The sequence below is a fragment of the Lepus europaeus genome, chromosome 12 (genome assembly GCF_033115175.1).
Source record: "Lepus europaeus isolate LE1 chromosome 12, mLepTim1.pri, whole genome shotgun sequence".
NCBI classification, from domain to species: domain Eukaryota; kingdom Metazoa; phylum Chordata; class Mammalia; order Lagomorpha; family Leporidae; genus Lepus; species Lepus europaeus.
Window position 1 is genome coordinate 5501732 of NC_084838.1, and position 9766 is coordinate 5511497.

The following is a 9766-nucleotide window of genomic DNA, read 5'->3' on the forward strand; positions in this document are numbered from 1 at the left end:
TCAGCTCTGTGTTCCCAAGACCCATGGGCCGTGGGGCCCAGCAGGCCCAGGACGGTGGCCCGAGCCCAACATGAGTGCGGGCCAAGGGGGCACGCTCACTCCCACACATACCCCAGCCACTGCCTAGGCAAATGGCCGCCGGGGTGGGCCAAGGCAGCCCCGGTGAGAAGCGGGCACTCCACCCTCAGAGAACCTCCCGGGGCAGACACCCCGAGCCTGGGGCCGGGCCTGTGACTGGCTCCACTCTGTAGATGAGGAAGGGGCCCCGAGAGGATTCCAGGGCAGGGACTCCCAGACACCACGCCTGTCCCCACCGGGCCAGGGGTGCAGCGGGGGCGTGGACAGAAAGCACTCCAGGCTCAGGCGTGCAGAGGGAGGGCTGGGCCGCGGCCTTGAGTCTTTGAAGGAACTGGGGCCCCACAGGCCTGACCGCCCAACAGCACTCAGCACGAGGCCCCGGGGAACAGGTGGAGTCGGGCCGTGGGGCCCCTGTGACCAACTGGGCAAGTTCCCACAGCACACCTGGGGCCACTACCTCTGGTCGCCTTCCGTGAAGTCACGCAACCCCAGCCCCAGGGGAGCCGGCCAGGGCCCCTGACTCGGCGTCACCCCGGGCCCCTCTGCTTACTGGATCTAGGAGGCGAGCCGGCCAGCCCTTGCGGGGCACTGTGTCTCCCTCCTACAGCTTGCAACGATGGCCGCCGGAGCAAGCCACTGGCTCGCCCACTCGCTCCAGAAGCGCCAGGTGAGAAAGCTGACGAGAGCGAACCAGCTGTCCGCAGTCCAGGCTGGGCCCTCGGGAAGCCTGGCGGGGCCGGAGCCAGCCCGTGCCGCGCGGCTCCGCACAGTGGAGTGAGGGCAGAGGCAGCACAGAGCCTCTGTAACCCCCCATGGCCGCAGGGGACCAGGCATCTGGGAACTGCTTCTGGGTTTATGGCCTTGACCGTGTCCTCACCCTAAAGGCTACACGTCCCCATGGCCGCCTCCGGCCTCGTCCCAGGAGCTCCGTGGACGTGGGCTCAGGCCACCCGAGTTTCAGGTTTTATTTTAAAACGATAGTAAACAATTTCATTGATTTTTCTGAAGTCAAACCACCTCACACTTGGCTTGTCTCAGGCAAAAAGTACAAAATAAAAACAAGAAGGGAAGGGGGGTGGGGCCCGACCTGCCTCCGGGAGCCCCTGGCCCTGGCGTCCGGAATGGCTTTTGGACACTGTCTCCAACAAAGAGGGAAGAAAGCACCGGAACGTTGTGCTTCATCAGCAGATGGGGCCCTCAACGCAGCGGGGGGACACGGGGCACCCCGTCCCGCAGCAGGAGCCGCGGCCCTCCCCCGGGCTGTGGGGGAGGGGCGGCCAGGACGGCCCGGCGGGCGCCCACTGCCCGGCTCCCCTCGCCCGGCTCCTGCGGCCTTCTGTCTGCGTGGGGAGGAGGGCCCACCACCGGGTGGCAGGTCAGCGAGCTGGGAACGGCTGAGGCGTGCCCGCCAGCTGGCGCGGGCGCTTGTCAGAGAGAGGGGCTGTCGTCATGGGCACGGGACCAGAGAAAGCCCTTGTGATGCAGGGTCCACGCCGGGTACACCCCAATCGCAGCCGCCCCCAGACAGGGAAACACTGGAATGGCACAGTGGCGGGGAGGGGGGGCTCGGGTGCTCCACTCCTGGCCCCCACCCCTGCTGGGCCACCCTAAAGGCCCAGGACAAGGCGGGCTGCAGCCCGGGCCCCACTGTACCCAGAACGGGCCCTTCAGGCCCCACCTCGGAAATCCCATCCGCCTTGGAGAAAACCAAAAAATAAATAGTAGGTACTCGTCACGCCCCCGGAACCCTGCCCCGAGACCAGAGGCGCAAGCCCTCGTCCTCTCCCTGGCGCCCTGGTGCCCACACCGAGGGCACGTTCCGCCCGGCGGGGGGCCGGCAGCAGTGCAGGGAGGGTCTCCGGCCATGTGGTCCCCAAGCAGCAGGTCCTCCAGGGTCCTGGCAGAGGGGCCGGCTCAGCCCTTTGGTCCACCTTGTTCATCAAAATTAAAATAAGAAAAAAAAAGGCTCCACTTGGTGACTGGGGTCTGTAGAGGTCTCAGCTTCGTCCCTCTGTCCGTCCTCCTGCTGTCCATCATCCCGTCCGTCCTGCGAGGCGTGGTGTAGGCCAGATCTGGAGCTGGGCCCAGCCACGCCCTCTGCTCACTGCAGTTTCGTCCCCAGCTTGCGCTGTCTGTTCCTATGGAATGAAGTGGGGCTCAGATGGGGGGCTGCCGGGACTTCGGGGCTCCCCTCCCCACTCACGGCCGCAAGGAAGCAGGCAAATGTCCACCCCAGTAGTCACGGTCATCGGCCCAAGGGGGCCAGGGCCCAGGGAGGGTCAGCAGGCCCCCCAGCCCAGCGTGTGGCTCCAGGGGGCTGGGTGGGGGTGGGGGCCAGGACACGACAGCACAGGATCACTCACGGCTACACCCATGGCGGGCCCAGGAACCCGAGGGAGCAGGAACACTCTCCCTTGTCCTTGAGGGGCTGACTGGGGCTTGTCTAGGGTCCCTGTTAAAACCCACAAACCTAACAGTGGGGTGCAGGCCCGTGCGATCAGGCCCCAGCTCCGGCCCACCTGACTGCCTTGCCCCACACGGTCTCGGGGTGGGCAGTTGTTCTGTGCCCGTGCTGCCGGGTGGGGGCCGCAGCTGCCTCACCCAGGCCTACAGCCTGACACAAAGCGGCCGTGTGCGGAGATTTGGGTAAACAAAAGCAGGTCTCAGCCCGGGCAGGACCGGCCACTCTGAGCGGTGGAGAGCGCCCCTGCCACTACTGGGGCTGCCCTGCCCGGACCCTTGGACCCTCCTCCCCCGTGGTCTCAGGCTGCACCCCAAAGCTCGATGCACTGGACACACTTTCAGGCAGCTGGGACGCCCAGCCCAGGGTTCCTCTCTCCATCCCTCAGCAAACCCCCCAGGCTGCCTCTGGAGCCTGCCCTGGCCTTGGCTCCCCGGGACCCCAGAGAGCGCCTGCGCCACTCTGCAGCCCCCGACCCAGGAGGCTCCGAGGCAGCGCGGCGCATAGTGGGCCAGGTGCAGCTCCTGGTGCGCCTTGGTGTACCCAGACAGAAGAACGCACCTACACCACCCCACAGTGCCCTGGTGCCGGGAGGAGGTGGAGGCTGAGGGTCCCACCCCTCACCCACCTCCTACAGGTGTCAGCCGAGTGACGCCCCTTCTCTCTGGGCCTCAGTGGTCTCCTCTGTCCAGTGGGGCCCCAGGAGTGCCGGGAGGCCGTGCCTGCCGAGCCAGGGGCCGGAGACAGCTGTGCCCTGGAACTCACCTCGCTTCTGCCCGGGTCACTGTGTACTCAAACCAGAGCACGTTGGGAATGAGGCTCGTGTCTCGGATGAGGAAGAACTCGGAGATGGGCCTGGAGACAGACACGAAGCCAGCCAGGGCCGGTCAGGGCACTAGCCCGCCCCTCCCCTTACCTAAGGGTGTTTGCCTGACCCGAACCCCCAGCGCTGTCAGTGCACACACGGGCTGTGTGCTGGGAACCCCGAGGGCCAAAGCCAGGACTGAGGGGACCCTCTTGCCCACACAGTAAACCCTGGGGGACATGGAGGCCTGGCAGCCCCAGGCCCTATTCCCGGGCACTGGGCTCTCCCCGTGAGTCTGGGCCGGGTCAGGAGGCCTGGGTCCTCCCATCAACTTCCCACCCGCACGAGCGGCGGGGGCCACGTGCCCAGCAAGGTGGAAGGGGCGGGAGGCAGTTACCAGGCTGCTATCCTGGGGAACAACGGGGTGAGGACCTCCTGGGTGAAGACGAACCAGGCGATAGCCATGAGGCTTCCAGCGACGCCCCCATACAGCACCTGGCTCCAGGTGTGGTACAGCAGGTAGACCCTGGGCCAAGGCCAGAAGAGAAGCTTGTGAGAGCCAGCCAGGGTCAGACTTGCACAATCGCTGCGCCCAGCGCCTGCTGCCCAGGGCCCTGCGCACACCCTGTAGACAGCCATGAACGGTACAGACTCCCGGGACACGGCCTGACTTCATACAGCGAGCAGGGACCCCGCCAGCTGCCCCCTCGGCTCCAGGAGAGAAGGAAGGGCTCGGCTGGATCTGCCCCCCGTCTCCGAGTCTTGCCTGCAGGAGGTGAGGCGGCCCTCCCTGGACTCTGGGGCCACTGCAGTCCTGCCCCTTTCCAACCAGAGGCCTGGGACTCAGGTCCGCAGTGGGTCCACCAGGGACCGCAAGCGTGGGGGTGCAGGAAAGGAGCTTGTCCCCCCACCCCGTACCTGCTGTAGGAGACCAGAAAGGCTGCGGTGAGGAGCCCCAGGGAGAGCAGGTGCCTCCACAGCAGGTCCAGGAACCTGGCGTTGTTTGTTTGGTGCATTCTGGGAAAACAGGCCCAGCCGACGGCCTCAGCCCACAGCCTGCAGCCCAGGCACCTCTGCCTCGGCTCCCCGCCCCCAGGGGCACAGGGAGGGCAGGCAGGGAGTTCCTGGCAGCTGTGGCTGGGCAGGCTCACCTCAGATACAGGAAGAGGAAGGAATAGACGGAGAAGAACCACATGAACTGGGAATGGCTGGACGGCATCCCGTACTTGGTGCCCACTGCTGCGTGGGGGCCTGGGGGAGAGACAGCAGTGCATCATGGGAGGAGGCAGACCTCCCACACTGCCCGCTGGGCCCCCCGGCCTGGGCCCTACCTCCGCAGGGCCGGGGCTCCTGGATGACGTGTTTGATCAGCCAGTTGACCCCCTCGTTCAGCGCCAGGCCTCCAAGGAACGAGATCTGCGGGGGGAGACGGGTGCTCAGCTGGGCCGCCCAGGCCTGGGGGCCGCGGCCTCCGAGTGGACCCCCCAGGCTGACTGGTGAAGCGGCCAGGAGGCTCACACACCAGAAGACAGGGGGCAGAGTGCAGGGGAGAGCACGCCGGGGGACGAGGACCAAGGGGCCGCCCAGCGGACGGGGCAGGCGGGCACAGACTCACGGTGTGTAACTCCCGCTTGAATATGATGAGGGTCACGAAGCCAATGATGACAAAGATGGGGCTGAGGCTCAGGTAGGCGAGGAGGTGTCCAGAGAGATCACCTGAGGGAGAGGGGACCGAGACGTGGACAGAGCAAACGGGACCGAGACGCGGACAGAGCACGGGCGTCAGCAGAGGGGGGAAGCCACCTCCTGCAGCGCTGGCACCCCGAACGGGCACGGGTCCGGTCCTGGCTGCTGTTTCTGGTCCAGCTCCCTGCTGATGCGTCTGGGGGAGCAGCGGGGCCCAAGAACCTGGGTTCCTGCCACCCGTGTGGGAGACCTACACGGAGTCCCAGCTCCTGGCTTCTGCCGGCCGTTGTGGCTGTTTGGGGCGTGAGCCGGAGGATAGAAGATCTCTTTGTCTGTCTGTCTTTCCCTGTCACTCTGCCTTCCAAATAATATCAATCTTTAAGAGTGTGTTCACTCTTGGCCCTGCCGAGTAGGGGTGGAGCACACGCTCACACACACCATGAGCTCAGAGCACATGCCCGTACTGCCCCCACTCCGTGAGGAAGAGACCAAGGCGTGCAGGGGTTACATGACTCCTGCACACTCACACGGCCACGCCGAGGCGGCATCTGGCCTGTGCCCGTCGCCGGCCAAAGCAGCGGTGACGCCGGCTGGCTGTCTGCAGGCAGGACCCTGTGCCAGGGGGCACGTGCTGGGGCTGCCAGCCAAGCCCAGGCCGCTGGCGAGCCTGCCGCGCTCAGGGCTCCCCGCAGGCGGGTCCGGCCCCAGGTGGCGGCCAGCTGTGACAGCAGCCTCTCGATGCTTCTCCACGGGCAAACCACCGGCCACCTCCTGCTGCCCAGCTTTCCACAGTCGCGGCCGGGGATGGCGGCAGCGTGAGCACCGCCAGCCCCCCCTGGCATGGGGGTGCCAAGGCTGAGCCGAGGCTAAGAGCAGGGCTGAGGCCGAGTCCAAAGGCCACCCTCCCCAGGGAGACGTGGAGCCAGCCTGCGCTGCCCGCAGGAACCTGGGCAGGGACTTTGCCTTCCAAGTCTCCGCTTTCTCCCTCGTGCACAGGGTCATGGGCGCTGACCCCCTGCAGCCGTGTACAGCTCATGCCCGGAGCCTGCAACACACCCAGGTCTGTCCCTGGCCCCCGGGACACAGCCACGTGAGGGCTCACCCAGGCTGGGGGAACTCAGGGTGGGAAATGAGCCCCCCCCAGCAGTGCAGCGCCCCCAGGCAGCAGGGAAGGTGCCCACGAGGGCCAGAAGGGATGGGCACACACCTGGCCTTCTCCTCCCCTCCCCAGGGTGGGGCTGGTTTGGAGCTGGCCCAAGGGAGCGGGCAGCACCTGGTGTAGCTGTTCCCAGCCAGCCCCCGCCAGCCCTGGCATCCTGGCTCTCTGACGCCCACAGCACCAGGCTCTGAGGACAGGGAGTGGCTGGTGCAGCCGCTCCATCGTCTATTCCACGCTGGGGACCCGCACCACCTTGGGGCCACCCTGTAGATGCTGCCGCCGCGGATCTGACCTGGCCCTGTCCGTGGTTCCCACCGCTCCCGGGATGGTCCCGCCCAGCCTAGCTCATCAGGCCCTACCCAGTACCGGTCCCAGGTCCCTCTGCCTCCCTCCCCCCTTGTTCTAATTCCAAGGACCAAACTCTGGTTCCCCGAACGCACGGCGCTCCGCCCCACTTCTGGGGTGCCAGACACCTGGGATGCTGTGCAGGTTAACTCAGCAAACGGAAATGAAGTGCCCACTGCAGCCGGGCGCGCCCCCAGCATCGCTGAGCCCAGTCTGACGGAGGTCTGAGACGGGGTCGGGCCAGGGACCGCCTCTCCCTGGACACCGCGGGCTCCGTGGGAGCAGGACGGGGTTCTTCCCACTCCCACGCCGCTCTCTCCCCAGAGCCTGTCTCCCCAGGTCCCGTCTCCCTCAGCGGGCCCTGTGTGCTCCCAGGAGGCCGCACAGGGGAGGCCCTGCAGATGCTGAGGCCCAGCCCCTGCCCTCGTCCAGGGCAGGCCTGAACCCAGCGCCAGCCCAGGGCCCAGCGCCGGCCGCGCCCTGCGGACGACGGCTCACCCATGGGATGAATGAATGAGTGCGTGGTGGCGCCTCGGGGTCACGGCGCGCTGGCGCGCAGCCCTGCGGCCCGGACAGGCGCGTGGGCAGGCAGGCCCTCCTCCGTGGGGGCCCCCGGCCTCGTCCTGCGGGGCAGGGTCCCAGGAGGGCGGGGAGGCTGCGCTGCGTGCGGCTCCCCGCACCATCCCCGGAAGGCGGCCCCGCCTGAGGCGCCCGCACGCAATGGACCCCGTACGCGTCCACGCCGAAGGCCCGGGCCCTGCGACCCTGCACGGTCGCCCGCTGGACCGGGCCGGGGGGGCCCCCGCGGCAGCGCCCTGCACGAGCACCCGCGAGCCCGGCCTCGGCGCGCCCACCCCCCGCAACCCCGAGCTCCTTCTCGGGCAGGCGAGGCAGCGCGAAACAGGCACCGCCCCAGGCACCCCGGGGAGGGCGCGCCGAGGCCCCGGCCGCGGACCCCTCACCGCCTCGCGCGCGCCCCCCGCCCCGGGGCCCGGGGGAGCGCCCCGGCCGCGCAGCCGCACTGGGCGCCAGCGGGCCGCTCACGATTTCGCCCAGCTCATCGCCGCCCCACTGCGCCTGCGCGGCGCGCGCGCCGGCCGAGCCCCTCCGCGGCTCACTGTTTGACAGTTCCCACCCCGGTCCCCCCGGCGCCCCCTGCGCGGGCGCGCGCGGGCCGGAGCGCCCGCGGCCGAGGGTCCGGCCCCGGGAAGGCGTCCTCGGGGCCGGGGCCGCCTTTTACCTGCAGGATATTCGACGTGGGTGAGGGTCACTGGCCGCCATGAAGCGGGGAGCGAGCACTGTCCGTCCGCTGCCATCTTACCCGGAGACCGGGTTTCGCCGAGCAGCCAATGGGGAGCCAGGGGGGCGGTGGTCCCGACCTATCACGCCGGGGAGGCGCCGCGCAGCCAATCGGAGGTCGATACAGGTAGTGGCGCAGCCATTCAGCGTGCGGGCCATGGGGCTGGGCCGAGCGGCGAATCAGAGAGCAGAGCCCCTAGGAGCCAGCGAGCCGGCCCAGCCGAGACCCAATCCGGAGCGAGCGCAGGTAGGCGCCTGGCCAATCAGGAGAGGGGCGGGTTCTAGTCCAGAGCAGACAGCAGAACAGCCAATCAGAAGGTGAGGCTGGCTCACAGTGTGGGCAGGGCGGGCCAATCAGGCACCAGCTCGGGGGGCGTGTTGCGTTTTGGTGGGAGCTTTGGTTCGGCGGAGACCTGCGCCCGGGGGTGACGGCTCTTCGGGTGCCCGGAGCCCGCCGGCGGCCGGCGAGACCTGCGCGCCGGCTGGCGCGCGTGCTCAGAGAGGAGAGGCGGCGCCGGCCCCGCGGCTGCTGAGCTGATCCGAGTCCGGAGACCCCCGGGGGCTCCCACGGAGACTCGCAGCGGACTGCGGCGTGGGGGGCTCTCCCGCGGGGCGGAGGCGAGGCTGAGGCTCGGGGCGCCCGGCTCGTTGCACTCGCTCCGCGAAGGCGTGGTGATCCCGTCGCGTTTGCGCTGCTCCGGGCGGCGTCTGGGAAGGGGATGGGGGGGCTTCTTGCTGGACTCGGCCTACAGAAAACCCGGATCCCTGGGGCCCGCAGACCCGGTACTCCCGGCTTGGAGCCCGGATGGGCGGGGGTGGGGTGGCTGCAGCCTCGCCTGGAGAGGCAGGCCCCAGGCAACATGATGGACGCGGGCCTGGCACGCCCCTGAGATGAGGGGGGCCCCTCTGCGCAGTGCGGCCTGCCGGGGAGTGGGCCTGGGTCCGTGGGCTGGCCCCGGGGGCCTCCGAACTCCGCAATGGCCGGGCCAGCTGGAGGCAGCTGTCCAAGCGCTGGGCGGCTGGAAAGGCGCCGACCCCAGCCGCAGGCCTGCCCGGGTCCTGCACCTCTGGGACAGCGCTCAGATAGAAGGTTCCAGAAATGGAATGTGTAGCTTGAAGTTTCACCGACGGCTCTTGTAGCCCCCAGATCAAGAGCCGGGGGAGAAGCCCCCTGGACAGCCCCCCCACCCCGGTAACCTCCCCCTCTCCCACCACCCGCTGGGGTCTGGGTACGTCCTGCTCCATGGCTGCTGGGTGACAGGCCGCACTGTGCTTCCTACCCTGCTGTGTGTGCACGGTCGGGTGGACCTGCAGAGGGAGTTCTGGCGGACCCGTGCCCCCGAGCCCTGGCCGGCCCTGCGAGCTGACAGTGAGACCAGTGGGCGCCCTCCTGCTGTCACTCACAGGTGTCTCCCGCTTCCCCAGCGCTGTGCACCGGATGCTTCCTGGAGGGGCATGGGGGGGGGGGGCGGGAACCCAGCCCCTCCTGGTGGGCACAGGCTCCCCAGGTGGAAGACCTGGCAGGCCCGGCTCTCCAGGTTTTAGGAATGGCCTGGGGGCAGAGGGTGACCAGGGGCGAAGCTGAGGTCTCTGTCACTCCGCAGGTTGGCAGGTCCTCCCAGGGCTGGGTGAGGGTCCCTCAGGGGGTGGGGCTGGTTTTCTGACAGGTGCCTGGTTGGAACTGGGAGGGCTCTGGGGTTCAGTCGATACCTCTTAATGTGCCCGGTCCACAGCGGAGACAGTAAGATGAAGAATGTAAACATTTGCCATGGACACCGGGCCGGGGTGGGCCTGGGTGCCGAGGACCATGGGCCACGTGCAGGCTCCGCTTTGTGGCACTTGCTTTCATGGCATAAATCTGCCTGCTGGGGACATGGCGGGGGGGCACATAAGACTCCCTGAAGCCAGGCGGTGCAGGCAGTGCCAGCACTCC

The 9766-nt window shown here is 68.3% G+C and overlaps 1 protein-coding gene across 2 annotated transcripts; it reads right to left on the reverse strand.

The window, feature by feature from the left end:
- Positions 1-1019: 1019 nt before the first annotated feature.
- DOLPP1 (dolichyldiphosphatase 1) lies at positions 1020-7880 on the reverse strand. 2 transcript variants are annotated; one of them, XM_062207402.1, is made up of 8 exons: positions 7775-7880; positions 4960-5060; positions 4676-4760; positions 4496-4595; positions 4263-4361; positions 3742-3870; positions 3305-3394; positions 1020-2216 (listed from the first exon to the last, which is right to left on the reverse strand). In XM_062207402.1, the coding sequence occupies exons 1-8, from the start codon at positions 7848-7850 to the stop codon at positions 2180-2182; spliced, it is 717 nt and encodes a 238-aa protein (XP_062063386.1). In that variant the 5' UTR covers positions 7851-7880; the 3' UTR covers positions 1020-2179. The 2 variants fall into 2 exon arrangements, with proteins under 2 accessions (XP_062063386.1, XP_062063387.1); XM_062207403.1 differs by lacking the exon at positions 7775-7880 and adding an exon at positions 7033-7080.
- Between the last annotated feature and the right edge of the window lie 1886 nt (positions 7881-9766).

Bases quoted from the DNA above. Each gene is read 5' to 3' on its own strand.
- DOLPP1 (XM_062207402.1), bottom strand. From the start codon at position 7,850: ATGGCAGCGGACGGACAGTGCTCGCTCCCCGCTTCATGGCGGCCAGTG. The intron at 5,061-7,774 runs GTAAAAGGCGGC...CCTCTCCCTCAG, and splicing joins CCACGTCGAATATCCTGCAG to GTGATCTCTCTGGACACCTC. The intron at 4,596-4,675 runs GTAGGGCCCAGG...TCTCTCCCCCAG, and splicing joins GGAGCCCCGGCCCTGCGGAG to GCCCCCACGCAGCAGTGGGC.